This window comes from Oryx dammah, unplaced genomic scaffold, assembly GCF_014754425.2.
Source record: "Oryx dammah isolate SB20612 unplaced genomic scaffold, SCBI_Odam_1.1 HiC_scaffold_1, whole genome shotgun sequence".
Lineage (NCBI taxonomy): Eukaryota > Metazoa > Chordata > Mammalia > Artiodactyla > Bovidae > Oryx > Oryx dammah.
The window spans coordinates 10,060,875-10,080,258 of NW_024070185.1; the positions used below are offsets into that span (position 1 = coordinate 10,060,875).

At 41.6% G+C, this 19,384-nt stretch overlaps 1 protein-coding gene across 1 annotated transcript in view; it reads left to right on the forward strand.

Moving 5' to 3' along the window:
- Positions 1-375: 375 nt before the first annotated feature.
- Positions 376-19,384, forward strand: part of FBXO16 (F-box protein 16) — a 52,777-nt gene continuing 33,768 nt past the window's right edge. The window contains exons 1-3 of the mRNA XM_040236569.1: positions 376-463; positions 7,134-7,269; positions 14,431-14,466. Coding sequence (XP_040092503.1) covers positions 7,171-7,269; positions 14,431-14,466 — 135 coding nt within the window. The 5' untranslated portion in view covers positions 376-463; positions 7,134-7,170. The remainder of the gene's footprint in view (positions 464-7,133; positions 7,270-14,430; positions 14,467-19,384) is intronic.

Below are 19,384 nucleotides of genomic sequence, written 5' to 3' on the forward strand. Positions count from 1 at the left end.
TCTTTTACCTGTTGGCCACTCTTAAAACCCGGAGAAACGGAGTTTACGTTTCAGAACCCTGGAGTGACCAGAACGATGTAACGGGGCATGCTCAGTAGGTTGGCCTGATTTGGAACACACTTATGGCTTGAATGGGGGCGTTTAATGCTGTTTGTTTCAGGACTGACTGCATCTTCGTCCTAGCATTATATTGAGAGATGGCAGCCTTTCCCACCCTCTGGGCGCTCCCACTTTTCTATTTTGTCCGTGTGCCCAATTTTGGAACCAGCCCTCTAGGATCTACCGGCCAATCAAGAGACCACACATTGTTGCCTAAGAGACCCCGGATGCCAGCGGAAAGATTTCTAGGTAGTGATTGGCCTACTGGAAGGAGGGTGCTGGACGGAGTCACAGAGACAGGAGCTATGGCAACACCAGCGCTAGAGGCTTGAGGAGGAAGACTTGAAGAGAAAGACTTGAAGAGGTGAGAGCAGTGATCAGTGCATGAAAAAGATGGGGACTCTTCTCTCAGGTCCTCCTGGGCTTCTCACGAGGCTTGGCAGTGACCCCGGGAATTATATTTTGCTCTGTGTTAGCAGTTAAATTACCAGGTGCATCATATATATGAAATTAGCAACCAACAAATAATTATTTCTATGCCTATCAATGCACTAGCTCTTTGCATCGTCTTATAGTTTCTCTTTGTTTCCACCTAGTTGAATATAAGATGAATTCATATTTGAATCTAACCGTACCCTATTTCCTGATTATTTCCTGGTAATCTCTTATTTCCTCCTCTGATGGTACTGCAGTGTACAATGGGTGAGCTGTGTGTTAGTGGAGAAACGCAACCCTGTTCTGCTCTGTAAAGGCCAAATAAAAAACCGATTATCCTGAGTCTAACCCCAAAGCTCCGGAGAAGGCAATGGCACCCCACTCCAGTACTCTTGCCTGGAAACTCCCATGGACGGAGGAGCCTGGAAGGCTGCAGTCCATGGGGTTGCTGAGTGTTAGACACGACTCAGTGACTTCACTTTCACTTTTTACTTTCATGCATTGGAGAAGGAAATGGCAACCCACTCCAGTGTTCTTGCCTGGAGAATCCCAGGGACGGCAGAGCCTGGTGGGCTGCCGTCTATGAGGTCGCACAGAGTCGGACACAACTGAAGCGACTTAGCAGCAGCAGCAGCAGCAGCAACCCCAAAGCTCAGTTCCTAACGTTGAGTTTTACCTTCTTTGCCACTAGCTTTAATCCTTAAACCACCTCACCTCCACTATTGTGTTCATTCATTCGGCTGATTTAGACAAGTATTTATTGAGCACCTACTGTGTACTACTGAGTTTAGGATTCAGATGAGCACGTTCAGAAAACCGCATTAGCAAAGACGCACCAATTTTTGTACCACATTCTCTGATCTGAAGTTCAGTGTGTCTGTACAGATAGTGCATGAAGGGAGAGAGAGGAGGATGAGCCAAAAAGGTAGATGGCGGTAAACTCCTGGTGTACCTAGATTAGCGTGCTAAGGATTCTGTAGCCATTATCGAGTCTCTGAAGGTTTTCGAGCTGAAAAATGATTAACAGACCTTTTTAAAAATATTTCTCTGAGTAGAATAGTGGTTAGCCAAAGTTGGGGAGTAGAGAAATGTGGAGATATTGATCAAAGGGTACAAACCTTCAGTTATAAAAGGAGTAAGTTCTAGAGACCTTATGTACAGCACAGTGACTATGTGGTGATGGTGGTGGTAGTTAAGTTGCTAAGTTATGTCCCACTCTTGCAACTCCATGGACTGTAACTCACCAGGTTCTTCTGTCCATGGGATTCTCCAGGCAAGAATACTGGAGTGGGTTGCCATTTCCTTCTCCAGGGGATCTTCCTGCCCAGGGATCATGGCAACTATAGTTAATAATAATATATTATATACTTGAAATTTTCTAGAAGAGTAGATCTCAAGGGTAATCACACACACAGAAGCACACACATGCACACATGTACACACTTGTGCACACACACAGTGACTATGGGAGGTGATGGATATGTTACATAGTTTGATTGTGGTGAGCATTCCACAATGTGTACATGTATTAAAACATCACCTTAAATATATACATTTTTGTTTGTTACAAAAAAAACCCTCTTGCAGTAGACTGTAACCTCCATTATAGTCAAGACTTGTCTTTATACCTCTAATACAGACCTAATAAGTCTTTAGTGAAGTTGTGCAATGGTGACAGTGTGAAGAATAGCTTTGAAGATGGGATTGGAGGTGTGTAACCACTGGAACTTTACCAGAGGACCTATCCTTGCCTTTAAACATGACACTAGAAGCACACACTGGGGGTAAGGGCCATGAGCCCTTTCTCTTCCCCTTTATCCAAAGAAAAATTAAAGGGGAACATGCAAGGACAGCCATTAAGGGGGAAAGAGGTCATGAAAAAACAACAGCAAGCTTTGTATGTAGAAGGAGGGAAGGCAGCTTGCTTTGTCTTGTTATTCTTTTGTATGTTGTATGAAAGTGAGTGGTCTATTCTGTGAACCACTGTGGGCATGCAGATATGCACACTGCCCATCTTCTAGAGTGGACAGAGGAAAAAACTGTAAAAGGATAATGACAAAAACCAGGGCAGGATACTTCCATTTGCCTGCTTCAGTAAGACTATTACCAAGAGGGCTCTTTTTCTCAGCCAGGCCCATCTCCTGAAAACCAAACTTTATTCAAGTTGATTTGAAAAAAGTCTAATTCAAATAATTTCTAGCTCTGAGGAACCAAGAAGAAAAAAAAAAATGCAAAACCTTAGAGAGGCCCTGGAAAAGCTACTTTGTCCTAATCAGAAATCGTGCTTAGAATCAGTCAGATTGTTTTCTACTCAAACTGGGAAAAGAGAATTTCTCAGCTTACAACTGGAGAAGGCAATGGCAACCCACTCCAGTCAGTACTCTTGCCTGGAAACTCCCATGGATGGAGGAGCCTGGTAGGCTGCAGTCCATGGGGTCTCGAAGAGTTGGACACAACTGAGCAACTTCACTTTCACTTTTCACTTTCATGCATTGGAGAAGGAAATGGTAACCCTCTCCAGCATTCTTGCCTGGAGAATCCCAGGGATGGAGGAGCCTGGTGGGTTGCCATCTATGCGGTCGCACAGAGTTGAACACGACTGAAGCGACTTAGCAGCAGCAGTAGCAGCTTACAACAGAAGTTTTTAACCTGGTGTAAGCAAAATGTAATGCTAATATGCATTTTTCTAGGGAGAAGATTCATAGTTTTCATCATATCCTGAAAGAGTTTTATGGCCCTGAATAAAAATAAATAAAAGATTAAAAACAATTTGTTTAAGGAATTCCCTGGCTGTCCAGTGGTTAGGACTCTGTACATTCATTGCCGAAGGCCAGGGTCAATCCCTGGTTGGGGAACTAAGATTCTGCAAGCTGAGTGGCTCACCTAAACAAACAAAATTTTAAAAAGTAAAAACACAAAACTTCAATCAGTTTAAATAGAAGAAAGATCAAACATGCATAAATAGCAATAAAAAAGGAAATATGTGATTTTTAACTGTGCAGATCTAGACTCAGTGATTGTGCTTTATATATTCACCTGCTCATGTGTATTTCTATAGCAGCCAGTTAATAATACTGTAATGAAATAATTTCTTACACCTTTGCAACTTAGCTGTTAGGAGCTAAGAATGTGAGGGCTCATCTGAACCTCCTAGCTGCTAAGTCACTTCAGTCATGTCCGACTCTATGCGACCCCATAAACAGCAGCCCACCAGGCTTCCCCATCCCTGGGATTCTCCAGGCAAGAACACTGGAGTGGGTTGCCATTTCCTTCTCCAATGCATGAAAGTGAAAAGTGAAAGTGAAGTCGCTCAGTCATGTCCAACCCTCAGCAACCCCATGGACTGCAGCCTTCCAGGCTCCTCCATCCATGGGATTTTCCAGGCAAGAGTACTGGAGTGAGGTGCCATTGCCTTCTCCACTGAACCTCCTTAATTCCCCCTTATTCCAGTGGAGTGGCATCAGCAGGCAACTGCAGGAAATATTATCTATGGTTTAAAACCCTGAGGTTTTAAAACATTGACTTTATCTTCAGCTCTGATTTAAACCTGAGAGGGAATATTACATGTCAAGAGAGAGTCACAAAATTTCAGATCTAGCATCTGGGGGAATCCTCTGTAAGTCAAAAACTAATGGTTTTTTAATTTTAAAAAATATTTATTTTTATTTATTTATTTGGCTGTGCCAGGTCTTAATTGTGGCATGTGGGATCAAAAAATTGTCCAAGAGAATTCTTTGGTGGTCCAGGGGACCTGGGTTTTATCCCTGGTCAGGGAACTAGATCCCACATGCCCCAACGAAGACCTGGCTCAGCCAGATAAATAAAAATAAATATTTTTTAAAAGTTGTCTTATATTTGCTGCTATAATTTTTGGAGCCCTTGGTCATCAGGCAAATCCTATGCAGTCCCTAACTCAGCACCACTGCTTTGGATATAAAACATACACCTTCAGAGAGGAAGAAGGCACAAACAAACAGAAACACTGAGGATATATACTGAAAATGCCATTAATCTGCTTTAAATATTTTTCATCTTAAAATATTTTGTTGGGCCCCCTTCAAGGACAGGCTTTGAGGAATTCTGTAAATAACAGGAAGTTCTAAGAAAGTCTGTGGTAATGCTATTTTTTTTTAACTTTTAATTTTGTATTGGAGTATAACCAATTAACAGTGTTGTGGTCATTTCACATGAACAGTGAAGGGTCTCACCCATACATTTACATGTATCCATTCTCCCTCAGACTCTCCTCCCAGCCAGGCTGCCATTGAGCACAGTTCCCTGTGCTATATCGTGGGTCCTTGTTGGTTATCCATTTTAAATATAGCATTGTGTACCTGTCCAAGTCAATCCTAAAGGAAATCAGTCCTTAATATTCATTGGAAGGACTGATGCTGAAGCTGAAGCTTCAATCCTTTGGCCACTTGATGCAAAGAGCCAACGCATTAGAAAAGACCCTGATGCTGGGAAAGATTGAAGGCAGGAGGAGAAAGGGATGACAGAGGATGAGATGGTTGGATGGCATCACTGACTCAATGGACATGAGTTTGAGTAACCTCCAGGAGATGGTAAAGGACAGGGAAGCCTGGCCATCTCTGCAGTCCATGGAGTTGCAGAGTCAGACAGGACTGAGTGACTATTTGCAAAAAGTTACAAAGCTAATAAGTTTTAGAGCCAGGATCCAGGCTGTGTAATGTAAAAAGTTTTGGTTGCAAACAATATAAATAGATTCTAGCTAATGTGTGCGTGCTGTGTGCTTAGTCGCTCAGTTGTGTCCGACTCTTTGTAGCCCACCAGGCTCCTCTGTCCATGGGGATTCTCCAGGCAAGAATACTGGAGTGGGTTGCCATGCCTTCCTCCAGGGAATCTTCCCAACCCAGCGATCGAATCCAGGTCTCCTGCATTGCAGGCAGATTCCTTACCATCTGAGCCACCAGGGATGCCCCTACAAGAAGGGTCTTCTAGCTAATGGAGGTGAAATTTATTGCAAGGCTATCAGGTGGCACACAAAATGGATAAAAAAGGACAGGCATGCTGTGCCAAGTTGCTTCAGTCGTGTCTGATTCTTTGTGACCCTGTGGACTATAGCCCACCAGGGTCCTCTGTCCAAGGGATTCTCCAGCAAGAATACTTGAGTGGGCTGCCATGGCCTCCTCCAGGGGATCTTCCTGACCCAGGGATCAAACCTGCATCTTATGTCTCCAGCATTGGCAGGCGGGTTCTTTACCACTAGCGCCACCTAGGAAGCCCCTACAAGAAGAGTCTAAGAACAGCTTAACAGGCTACTACTCAGAGCATCTACGGTACTCTGAATGATCACCTTGACTGTAAAGCAAGGATAAGCCAGCATCAGTTACCTGGCCTAGCTTAGTCTCATGACTAGGCAAGGGGAGGCCACCTTGATTAACCAACACCCTAAACACTGAGGGAAAAATAATTCCTCATGGAAATTAGAGTGCTTTAATCCAATGAAGGCAGACATAGGGACTTCCCTGGCTGTCCAATGGTTAGCATTGGATCATAAAGCAGAATTGATGCTTTTTAATTGTGGTACTGGAGAAGACCTTTGAGACTCCCTTGCACAGCAAGGAGATCAAATGAGTCAATCCTAAAGGAAATCAACCCTGAAGATTTATTGGAAGGACTGATGCTGTAGCTGAAGCTCCACTACTTTGGCCACCTGATGCAAAGAGATGACTCCTTGGAAAAGACCCTGATGCTGGGAAAGATTGAGGGCAAGAGGGTAAGGGAGGCAACAGAGGATGAGATGGTTGGATGGCATCACCAACTCAATGGACATGAATTGAGCAAACTCTGGGAGAGAGTGAAAGACAGGGAAGCCTGGTGTACTTCAGTCCATGGAGTTGCAAAGAGCTGGACACAACTTAGTGACTGAACAGCAACAGTCATGGTTAAGACTCAATGTTTCCAATACAAGGGATGTGAGTTCCATCTCTGGTTGGGGAACTAAGATCCCACATGCCATGAGACCACAAAAATGAAGGCAGATATATACAGTACTGGGCATCCAAAACCAGTTTATTTTCCCCAATAAACCCAACTCTGTCCATATGTAAATTCTTGGCCTTGTCCATTGTACTATTCTACTTCTTAAATATGGTAGCAAGCTAGCCCTTGTTAGCTAGATGTCAGAAAGTTAAGAGGGGAAGAAGGAGGTCACAAGGGGCAAAAGATGGAGTAGTTCAGATTGCACTGTGATTTTATAAAGACTTCTCTCTGACCAATATGGTATGTTCTTAGCTAAGAGTGATTCTGATTTTTCCCCCTTGATCCAATGAAAATCAGAGTTAAACAGACCAGGGTCTGATTCCCTGTTTCACCACCTACTGTCTGTATAACTCTGGGCAAAGCATGTAACTTCAGTGAGCCTCATTTTCTTCATCTGTAAAATAACCTAAAACCCACCTCCTTACCGCATTGTTATGGGTTTTAATTGAGCAAACCTGTTAAGTGCCTGACATATAAAATGCTCCCAGTAAATGTTACTCTCCCCCTCGTCCCTGCCCCAGTGTACTAAAAAAGATTATATGGTATTAGTATTTTTAGTATTCTGAAGATTGTATGATTCATTTCTTCTGCAGGTGTAGTTTTTCTTACAGAAGAATATCCAGCTATTTCATGATGGCATTTGCACCTCCAAAAAACACAGTTGGTCCCAAAATGCAGACAAAGATGAGTACCTGGACACCCCTAAACCATCAGCTTTTGAATGACCGGGTGAGTAATAAGAACTATTTTATTAGTTGAAATCATGCTTTAAAGGAAAAAAAAGCATTAAAAATTTGGTAATCAAAACATGAACAAGAATTGCTTAGGATTGTGTAGTGGATAAAAAACAATGAAAGGTTTCTTCAAATTTTTTAATTGAAAAAAATTGAAATAAATTTAGAACAAAAAGAAAACTTTAATTGAGCCCCAGTTACATGGCCAGAGTTGGCAAGAGATACAGAGTTCCTGCTTAGAAAGAAAGATCTTTGGGACTTTCCTGGTGGTCCAGTGGCTAAGACTCTCGGCTCCCAAGGCTGGGGCCCAGGTTCAATCACTGGCCAGGGAATTCAGTCCCACATACTGCAACTAAAGACCTTGTGTGCTGCAACTAAGACCCAGGGCAGCCAAATAAATTAATAAATATTTTTTAAAAGATTTAGGAGATGAGAAGGTGGAGTGTCTACCAGCTCCCCTTCACCTCCGTTTCCAACTGGTTTTCAGGTTCTGAGTCTTCCTCCTAGGTCTCTTCATCCAGACCCCTCTTCTCCTTTGACTTGTACACATCCAACTCCACATTCTCAGTTCACACACTCACCCCACCCTTCGCCTGGCACATTGCAGTAACCCCTCAGCTGGTTTCACTGTCTCTAATCCATCCTCTATTCTGGTCCCAGAACGATCTTTCTAAAATACCAAACTAATCCTATGAAGCAAAACTGATAACAGACTGCTCCCAAGGATAAATTCCACCCTACCCCCCGTGTACAACACTGAGGACCCTTCGTGTGTGTTAGTCACTGAGTCGTGTCTGACTCTTGGAGACCCCACTGACTGTAGCTGGCCAGGCTCCTCTGTCTGTGGGATTCTCCAGGCAAGAATACTGGAGTAGGTTGCCATGACCTCCTGCAAGGGATCTTCATGACCCACGGATCGAACTCAGTGTCCTTTATATCACCTGCATTAGCAGGTGAGTTTTCTTTTTTAAATTTATTTGGCTGCAATTTTTGTTGAAGTGTGTGAACCCTTAGTTGCAGCATGTGGGATCTAGTTCCCTGACCAGAAATCAAACCCAGGCCCCCTGCATTGGGAGCATGGAGTCTTAGCCCCTGGACCACCAGGAAGTCCCAGCAGATGAGTTCTTTAACACTGGTGCCACCTGGGAAGCCTGAATAGCTTTTGTCAAATTTTGTGAGAATTTCTAGGGAATTCCCTAGTGGCCCAGTGGCTCAGAGTCTGTGCTCCCGACGCAGGGGGCCTGTGTTCCATCTGTGTTCAGGAAACTAGATCCCACATGCTGCAAGTGTTTGCATGCTGCAGCTAAAGAACCCACATGGCACAACTAAGACCCAGTGCAGTCAAATAAATAAAAATGTTTAAAATTTTCATGTTAATTTCTAGGTGAGCAATGGTAAGAGCAATAAACATTTATATTAGAAATGATATTTATTTTGTGGTTCAGAACTCCCATTTTATTCCCTCCCTCATTTTTATTTTGGTTTAGTTAGGTTCTAGTTTGGAGTAAAAGTATTTTTTCGAAAATCTTAGCCTGACATATATAGAATACATAGGCAATGGGAATTTGCTGTATGGCTCAGGAAACTCAAACAGGGGCACACTGTATCAACCTAGAGGGGTGGGATGGGGAGGTAGATAGGAGGGAGGTTCAAAAGGGAGGGGATATATGTATACCTAGGGCTGATTCATGTTGAAATTTGACAGAAAGCAACAAAATTCTGCAAAGCAAAATCCTTCAATAAAAAAGTAATTAAAATTTTAAAAACTGTCAGATCACTATGTTGTACACCTGAAACTAAAATTATGTTATATGTCAATTATAATTCAATAAAAATTAAATATAATACCAAAAAAATCTTGGCCTATGTATATACCCATATGTATGTGAATGAATGTATCACTGCTTAGACACACATGTGGAATTTGCATATGTATACAGAAAACTGTTAATAGTGTGTGCACATGTGCTCAGTCTTGTCCAACTGTTTGCAACTCCATAGACTGTAGCCCTCCAGGCTCCTCTGTCCATGGAATTTTCCAGGCAAGAATATTAGAGTGGGTTGCCATGCCATCCTCCAGGGAATCTTCCCATCCCAGGGATTAAACCCATGTCTCTTTATGTCTCCTGCATTGGCAGGTGGGTTCTTTATCAGTTGAGCCACCAGGGAAGCCCAACTATCAATAGTGGTTTCCCCTAAAAAGTTGGACGACATGGAAGAGTGGAAGGGAAGTCTGTTAGAAGAGAGAGTTTTTGTTTTTTACCGTATACAGTGCGATGATATTTAACAATTTAAAAAACAAATGTAGGTAAAAGCGAGCAAAGAACAGTAATGCTGAGAATTGAAAAACACAGGTTCCAGATCAGCTGCACGAAATAATCTCCTGCTTGACTTCAGCAAGTCTCTTATGCCTCTGATCTCTACTACCTGCCTTTGGAAATTGAGTGACTTGGATCAGATGACCTCAAAGGTCCCTTCCTGGTCTAACATTCTGACTGTGTGAAAGGGGTTAAAAATAAATGCTCAAGTTTACAGCTGGGCAGACCATGTCCGTATGATAACTTCAAGGGTTTTTCTACACTTCTACAGCAGGGCACTTGCCAATGCTCAGCGTAATTTTGAGGTCCTCTTTTTTTGTTTTGGCCACACTGCACAGCATATGGGATTTTAGTTTGCTGGCCACAGATAGAACTCATGCACCCTGCATTGCAAGCGCGGAGTCTTAAACACTGTACCACTAGGGAAGTCCCTGGTTTTTGTTTTAATTTTGCCTTTTTTCTATTCTGTAGTAAAATGAGAAATATGAAACTGTTTCAGTCTAAAATAAACCTCATAGGAGTTTAACTTCACAAGAGGCTTTAAGCAGAGAGATTGAATTCAAATGTAGATGCCAAAATTATAGCATCATCAGATTACAAAATAATTCAGGCCTTGTAAAAACTTTGAGAGTACGAATGTTTTATAAGTATGTATTTCTTTGCTGTCTAGTGTAGGTTTTTTTTTCCATCTAGTGTTTTAATTGAAAGTGATCAACATTTTTTTTTTAATATAGTTCACACATGTAGTACAGTATACATGTAGTTAAAAGGGTGTTCTGAGAAAAAGCATCTAACCACCATCCATCAGTCATCATTTAGGAGCCCCAAAATGTCTTACTCCTCCATGGTAATGATGTCACATGGTGAAATATGCAACCACAGTGTCAACAGACTAAAATAACAACCATGGGATTTTGACTTAACAGCAGGCTCTGAGTAAACTGCGATGTAAACAAACTGCAGCATTCTGCAAGGAAAGACGATTCTCTCTAATGTTTTCCACTTGAAGTGATACTGTTTCCAGGCTCTTCTTTTATTTTAATTGAAATATGGCTGATTTACAATGTTGTGTTAGTTTCAAGTGTACAGCAAAGTGATTCAGTTATACATATATATATCTATTCTTTTTCAGATTCTTTCCCTTATGGGTGATTACACAGTATTGAGTAGTGTATGTACTATAAGTAGGTCCTTGTTGGATATTTATTTTATATATAGCAGTTTGTATATGTTAATCCCAAACTCCCAATTTATCCCTTCAACCCTCTTCCAGCTTTTTAAGATCAAAAATCTGATTGCAAATCCTTGGAATGAAGACTTGCTCCCAACCAGAGACTATAAGATTCTGAGTCTGACTGAGGACCTGACCATTAAATAATTTGTTCCAAATTATACTTCTTGTCAAAGGTAGAGTCAGAACCCGTACTGAGTTTGTCTAGTGTTTCTATTCTCGCCTCTCACGTCTATCGGTTCCTACCTGACTCTAATCGCCTTTTGGTGAAGAACTGGATTTGCTTGGACTCTGCTTAGACTTGGTCATTGGCCCTCTAAAGACCCTACCTCCCACCCTCTTTATTTGATTTTATTATCAATGACTGACTTTATTTATTATTTATTTCTTTAAATATTTATTTTCTTTATCTATTCGGCTGCACTGGGTCTTCATTACGGCATTCAGGATCTCTAGATGTGGCGTGTGGAATCTTTTTAGTTGCAGCAAGTGGAATCCAGTTCCCTGACCAGAGATGGAACTCGGGCCCCTACACAGGGAGTTTGGAGTCTTAGCCACTAGACCACCAGGGAAGTCCCCCTGCCACATTCTTGCTGACTCTCCACACCCCTTGAAGTCAGTGCCCCTTTCTTTCTGATGCCTTCTGTTGTCATTGGACACCACAATGGTCCTTCCAACCTCCTTTGGAAAGGAGGTTGTCATCCTGGGACCTAATTGGGTTTTTTTCCTCACTGTCAGGTCAAACCATGAGCAGCAACTCATTGAGTATGTAGGGCTTGAGGTCAGAATAGGGAAGGTCAAGGTTGGAGGTCAGAATAGAAAGACCATGGTTCTAGCAGGGCTTCCCAGGCATTAGTGATAAAGGATCTGCCTGTCAATGCAGGACATGCAAGAGACGTGGGCTTGATCCCTGGGTCAGGACGATTCCCCTTGAGTGGGAAATGGCAACCCAGTCCAGTATTCTTGCCTGGGAAATCCCATGGATAGAGGAGCCTGGCAGACTACAGTCCATGGGGTCTCCAAGAGTCGGACATGACTAAGCAAGCTTGCACCACATGGCTTTCTAGTGAGGAACCAAGTGTATTATTCAGCTGAACATACAGTCTGGAACCAGTGATTTTTTTTTTTTTAATCCATAAAGGTAACTCTTTGGGCCTCTGCTTATCCTCTCTAAAACAGAAAAATTGAACAAAAAGATCCTAAGATTCCTTTTAGCCCTAAAATTCTATGACATCTGAATTTCTTGTTGTTCAGTCAGCAGGTGTTTTGTTGTGAGCCTCCCCTGGAACCTGTGGATCATATAAGGGAAAGTAGCTGTAATCTACCTGGGAAGAGAAAATGAACAGAATCACCTGGCGGGCAATAGCGAGTCCTAGAAAGGCCAGGTGGAGCATGGGCTGCAAGTGGAGGAGGAGTTGGGAAGAGTGAGACCAGTGGGAGCCAGAAAATTGCTGGTGCCCGAGACTTGGGAGGGGAATTAGATGCTTGATAGGACTTTGTTAGACACAAGAGAAGGGTTCAGGAAATGTGTGAATCCTGACTTTTCTCTCTTTTTTTTTGGTTATTCTTTATTTTTTCTTGGCTGCACTGAGTCTTCGTTGGTGCACGAGAGCTTTCTCTAGTTGCAGCGAGTGGGGGCTACTCTCTAGCTGCAGTACGTGGACTCTAGGCCGTGCAGGATCAATAGTTGTGGATCACTGGCTTAGCTGCCCCGAGGCATGTGGAGTCTGCCCCGACCAGGAATGGAACCCGTATGTCCTGCACTGGCAGGCAGATTCTTAACCCCTGGACCACCATGAAAGCCCTGAATCCTGATTTTTCAGTCTTCTGAAAAATTCTATAGGTTGTTTTTTTTTTTTATAGGTTCTCTTCTATTTTCTTTTTCTTTGTTTGCTTGTTGTGACCACAGCATTGGCCTATGGAACCTTAATTGCCCAACCAGGGATCGAACCATCGCTTTCTGCAGTGGAAACACAGAGTCTTAACCACTGGACCACCAGGGAACTCCCCTCTTCTATTTTCATCTAGAAATTCTGAGACTATTTGTCACTGTTATTTGAGGGTCCTAGTAGACCAGGAGGCAGTTAATTAGGAGGGAAGAGAAAATGGTATTCTTTTTCTTCTTCTCTAAAGTATAAAAAGTGTCTACCTGTAATATATGATATTCCCTGGTTAGGAGCAAAGATGGCATTTTACAGGCCTTGAGGTTGTTGTTGAATCAATTATTTCAGTCTCCATTTTGCCTGCCCTTTGAAAGCCGAATTTGAGAATCTAAAAAAAGGAAGGAAAACAGATCTGTTGGAAGCATGAAACCAGCTCCTCATCCTCCTCCACAAAAGAGAAGAAATAGGCCTGAGCTAGTTTCTAAATAGGAATGTTCTGACAGTGCGAGAGAATTTAGAAAGTGCCAAGAGGAAGGGAAAACCATGGAGCCCAATTTTGAAAGCCGACAGAGTGCAGGGTGGGCGTGAGAGAGACAGTCACACCTGTTACCTGCTGTCTCTTGCTTCCTGGCTCCAGCTAGCCCTCCTCTGCCAAACCTTCTCATTCTAATTGTCCCTTCCTCACGCATTCAGACAAATACACAATGACTGAAGATCAGGAAAACACCTCTCTACTAATATGTAAATACACTCACATGGTAGCGATGCATCCAAAGGATATTCATTTGTCACAAGCATATTCATTCCTTCCAGCAAGCTTGAGCACCTGTAATACGCCACGTACAGCACTCTGCAGTGGAAAAGTCAAGGTGAATAAGACATAATTTCTGTCCTCAATGGTATAAAACAACAAACCTATACAGATAAACACTGAGCTATAAGCCCAGAGGCGCACATATGCAAACATATATGTAATGTACACCCACTGATATGTGAACTCATGAAATAAAAAAACAGAGTTGCTCACTCATAAATTTCACAAGTTCTAATACTAGTAATGCTGAAATATTTGGAGGGAGGTTCTCCGTTTTCCTATTTTTCCTTTGTCAGTTTTGTCATCGCCTTTCAAATTCCAAAAATGATTCCACTTTATAGTTCCATTCTCTTCTTATTTCTTGCCTTTAAAAAATTCTTCATTCTCTAAGATGAATTGATTCAGATGGAGAAACTGAGAAAAAAGAAAGTTTGCCCAAGTTATAAATAAAGTTACCCTTTCAGGTACAAAATCTGTCTCTTTATACTCAGTTGATAAAATGGAAAAGACTGGCAATATTTAGTGATTGATCCTTTAATGATGTCTTTTTTAAAATTTTATTTATTTTATTTTTGACTGTGCTGGGTTTTCATTGCTGTGCACGGGCTTGCTTTGGTTTTGGCAAGCAGGGGCCCCTCTCTGGCTGCAGTGAGCAGGCTTCTCATTACGGTGGCTTCTCTTGTTGGGGAGCAGGGGCTCCAGGGCAGGCAGGCTTCAGTACTTATAGCACTTGTGCTTAGTTGCACCGAGGCATGTGGAATCCTTTGGAACCAGAGATTGAACCCATGTCCCCTGCATTGGCAGGCAGATTCTTAACCACTGGACCACCAGGGAAGTCCTAATGATGTCTTTTTAATGGGTATTTTGAACCATGAAATATGAAATCATTACATTTTTTTTTAAATTGTAGGTATTTGAAGAAAGAAGAGCTCTGCTTGGAAAATGGGTAACTACTTAAAGTATACTTGATTCTAAGTCAGAAAGAGAAAGACAAATGCCATATGAACATCACTTATATGTGGAATCTAAACTGTGGCACCAATGAACCTACCCTCAAAACAGAAACAGACTCACAGATGTAGAGATCAGACTTGTGGTTGCCAAGCGGGAGGAGAGGAGGGAGCGGGGTGGACTGGGAGTTTGGGGTTGGTAGATGCAAGCTATTACATTTAGAATTGCTAAGCAACAAGGTCCTACCATATAGCACAGGGAACTATATCCACTATCTTGGAATAAGCCATAATGGAAAAGAACATTAACAAAGGAATGTATATAAATCTATGTATCTGTATATCCATATCTAAGTTACTTTCACACTTCCTCAAAGGAAACATAGTCTCAATGACCATTGTCCATGATCAAAGTACAGTAAGTCCACTATGTATGAACGAGTTCCGTTCCAAAAGTGAATTCATTGGTCCAATTTCATCATAAATCCAACAAAGTTAGCCTTGGTGCCCAACTAACACAAGTGGCTACATCCTGCTATTTGTAAGCTTGCAGACATCCTGGGCTTGAAATTAAAAAACTGTTCTACTGTACTCTACACAGTACTGAAAAGTACACAAAAGCACAGCCACTTGTAGAGGATGGACACACATGACCGAGCATGCCAGACACGTGAACTAATGTGGTTGTACATGCGAACACACATTCGCATCTTTGAAAGTTCAAAACTCAAATGTTTATATGAGGGGGCTTACTCTATCCATCTCTAGCCAATGTGTATTACTCATCAAATGCCTCTACAGTCTCATTGAGAGTCTCTTCCACCCAAGAGGACTGGAAACATGGTCATACAAAAACGTGTACACTAATGTTCATGGTGGCATTATTCATAATCGTCAAAAATGTAAACACCCAGATGTCCATTTGGTGAGAAATGGATAAACAAAATGGGGTCTATCCAAACAATGGAATAGTATTCAGCCTTAAAATGAAAGGCAGTTCTGTTTCACGCTACTCACATGAATGAACTTTGAAGAATTGTGCTATGTGAAATAAACCAGACACAAAAGGACCAATATTGTTGATTCTGCTTTTATGAAGTTCTTAGAATAGGCAAATTCACAGAGAAAGAAAGTAAAACAGAGGTTACGAAGAAGGGACGTTATATAACGGGTAGAGTTTCAGCTTGAGTTTTAAAAACAGTTCTTCAGACGGATGGTGGGGATGTTGCACAACAATGTGAGTGAGCTTCATGTCACTGAACTGTACACTTAAAAATGGTTAAAATGATAAATTTTGTAGCATATAAATTTTGCCATAAATTTTAAAAAGCAAGGGCAAGAAAAAAGAATGAAGTACTGATATATGCTACAACATAGATAAACTTTGAACATAATGTGCTGAGTGAAAGAAACCAGACACCGAAGCCACCTAGTAGATGATTCCATTTATATGAAATATTCAAAATAGACAAATCCATACAGACAGAAAATAGATGAGTGGTTTCTAGGGGCCAGGGAGCAGGGGAGGAGTGACTGACTATAATGGGTATGCAATTTATTTCGGGGGTAATGAAAACGTTCTGAAATTAGACAGTAGTGATGGCTTTACAGCCTTGCAAATATACTAAAATGCTGGGTGGTGTGGTGTATGAATTGTACCTTAATTTTAAAAAAACAAATCAGGATCCCTTTAAAAAAATTATACTTGGATTTCTTTAACTCTAGATGTATATAATGAACTTGAAATAGTCCATCTTTAAAGCATACAGTCAAAGCCTTCTTTCCTTTGAAGGGAGCATCTTTGCCCCAGAATATGGCAGTAGACAGAATATCCTACCCTGTGAGTTACTGAGATTCATTTTCCGGTATGTCTTAGTCTATTCCAGGTGCTATAACAAAACACTGGTCGGGGCGGGGGCTTATAAACAGCAGAAATTTATTTCTCATAGTTCTAGAGGCTGGCAAGTCCAAGATCAAGGTGCTAGCAGACTCATTGTCTGGTGGGAACCTGCTTTCTGGCTCAGAGACTCTCCGTGTGTCTTCACGTGACAAAAGGGCTAACAGGTCACTCTGTAGTCTCTTTAATAAAGGACACTAAGCCCTCTCATGAGGGCTTCCCTGGTGGCTCAGTGGTAAAGAATCCGCCTGCCAATCAGGAAACGCTGGTTCACTCTCTGGGTCAGGAAGAGCCCCTGGGGTAGGAAGTAGCAACCCCCTCCAGTATTCTTGCCGGGGAAATCCCATCGACAGAGGAGGCTGGCGGGCTACAGGCCATGGGGTCGCAAAGAGCCGGACACAACTGAGCGACTGAGCATGCATGCTCCCAATCCCATATATGAATGCTCTCCCTCATGACCTAATCCTCTCAAAGGCCCCACCCACCTCCCTGTGTCCTGACCATAGGGTTAGGGTTTCAATTTAGGAATAAACATTCAATCCATCCCACTAAAACTAAGATAAAGCATTGTATCTTACTGTTCTTGTTTGTCTGATTTAGTCACCACTTCTTTTCTGTGCTGGTCTACAAGCTCCAGTCTAAGGAGATTTACTAACCTAAAGAAGGAAAAAAAAGTCACGTACACAGTGTTTCTGGAAGACTTTACATACCCCCTGGAGACATATCCCCTGGAGAAGGAAATGGCAATCCATTCCAGTATTCTTGCCTGGAAAACCCCATGGACAGAGGAGCCTGGCAGGTTACAGTCCGTGGGGTCACAAAGAGTTGGACACGACTGGTCGACTTCACTTTACTTTTACAAGAAAAGGGGCAATACTGATTTCCTTCAGACAGGAAAACTGTCTAAAGGGTGGAAGAGACTCTTAACCTGGAGAGCCTTTTGTGTCTTTTGAATTTTTAATCTTGTTAATGTTTTTAATCATGTGAAGGTAATACCTATTCAAAATAATAAAATTTTATAAAATAAATTCACTAAAAATGGCAAAATGAAAAATACCCAAAATTTAAAATATAGGTAAGTTTTTCTCATATTGTATTTGTGTTTTTAAACTAACTTTGTTACCAACAACTTAAAAAAGAGACTTATAAAAAAGCAAATAGATAAAATAAAAAGAGACATATTTAAAATGATTATATTTGTATTTTCATTCTACTTACTATGAGTGGAAATCCCTAAATTAATATAACTAGGGCTAATGTTCAGGCAGAATTCATTGGTATGGCTGACCAGCCTCTGTCTATTTTGATTGGTTGGTAGCATTGCCAGTTGTTAAACATTTTTAATATCACCCTGGATAAAATTCAAGGTCTTCAAACTTTTAAGAAAATCTTGTTAATTCTTTTCTTTTACCATAACTAATAGAAGCATATATTTGCAAAGGTCACTGATATTTGCAAAGATGATTAATTATCTCTCTACTCCAATCAGCCAAACTACAAGGTCAGGCATGGTTTTACCATGCTCCTTGTTGTACATTGCTTGATGCTATCAGGCATTTAATAAATATTTTCTAAATGAATAAATGATACTCACTGGTTTTTCTCTTTTGCCCAACAACAAATTTATTCCATAAATTCAGTATACCATATGGTAATCTTTATACCTCCATGAAAGCCACATGGATTAAGTTTGAAGGGGATATTTTCAGTTTGTTTTTATTCTGTTTTCTCTCTCCATTTTAGGTTTTAGGCTTTTTTTGTCTGTGTGTTTTATGAACAACATAGCAGATTGATAGCATAAGGAATGCATTTTCAATAAAGAGGAAAGGAGAGAAGGATACAGGTTTTTTTAAATTTTCCTTTATTTATGGCTCTGCTGGGTCTTCCTCGCTGCACAGGCTTTTCTCTAGTTGTGGTATGCAAGCTTCTCATTGCCATGGCTTCTCTTGTTGCAGAGACTGGGCTCTAGAGCCTTCTCGTTTAAGTTGTGGCGCGTGGGATCAACACAGGCTCAGTAGTTGTGGCACACGGTCTTAGCTGCTCCGCTGCATGTAGGATCTTCCCAGATCAGGAATCAAACCCATGTCACCTGCACTGGCAGGAAGATTCTTTACCACTGAGCCCGAGGATGCTGATTTTCAAACTTAGCATTACTTGGGATTTTCACTGTAGGACTCAAGTATTGGCTTTAAAGATCAATCTCATATTAGAAGTAAAGTCACTTTTTAAAACAACCTGGATGGTAAGGGGCAAGACGTAATGTGAAACCTATTCAATGATAGTCCAAAAAGTATTTTATATTTAGCCATGTGTGCATGCTCAGTCGTGTCTGACTCTTTTGCAACCCCATGAACTGTAGCCCGCCAAGTTCCTCTGTCCATGGGATTTTCCAAGCAAGAATATTGGAGTGGGTTGCCATTTCCTTCTCCAGGGGATCTTCTCAACCCAGGGATCAAAGCCAGGTCTCCCGCATTGCAGACAGATTCTTTACCAGCTGAGCCACCAGGGAAGCCCAAGATATTATAACCAGAAAGCAAAAAATAGCAAGCCTCTCCCTTCATCTTAACCTCACTGCCTGAGAACTTTCCTTCCCTTGCCATTTGGTGTGAGATGAGTGGCACTGATGCCCTAGCAATGGTCCTCACATCTTGAAAGTGCAGCAAGAATCCTTGTAACAACTACTCTGAAAATGGGATTTTCACAAGCCTATTGTCAAGAAATCCCTATACAAAGGCATTAAAAATAACTATAAAATATAATTATGATATGATGTAAGATAGTGTTGTTGCTGTTTAGTCACTAAAACCCCGTGGACTATAAGCCCACCAGGCTCCTCTGTCCATGTGATTTCCCAGCAAGAATACTGGAGCCCGTTGCCATTTCCTTCTTCAAGGGATCTTCCTGACCCAGGCGTTGACCCCCTGTCTCCTGCTTGGCAGGCATATTCTTTTCCACTGAGTCACCAGTGATGGCCATATAAGATAGTATAGCATAAAATAATATAGCACAATGTCATA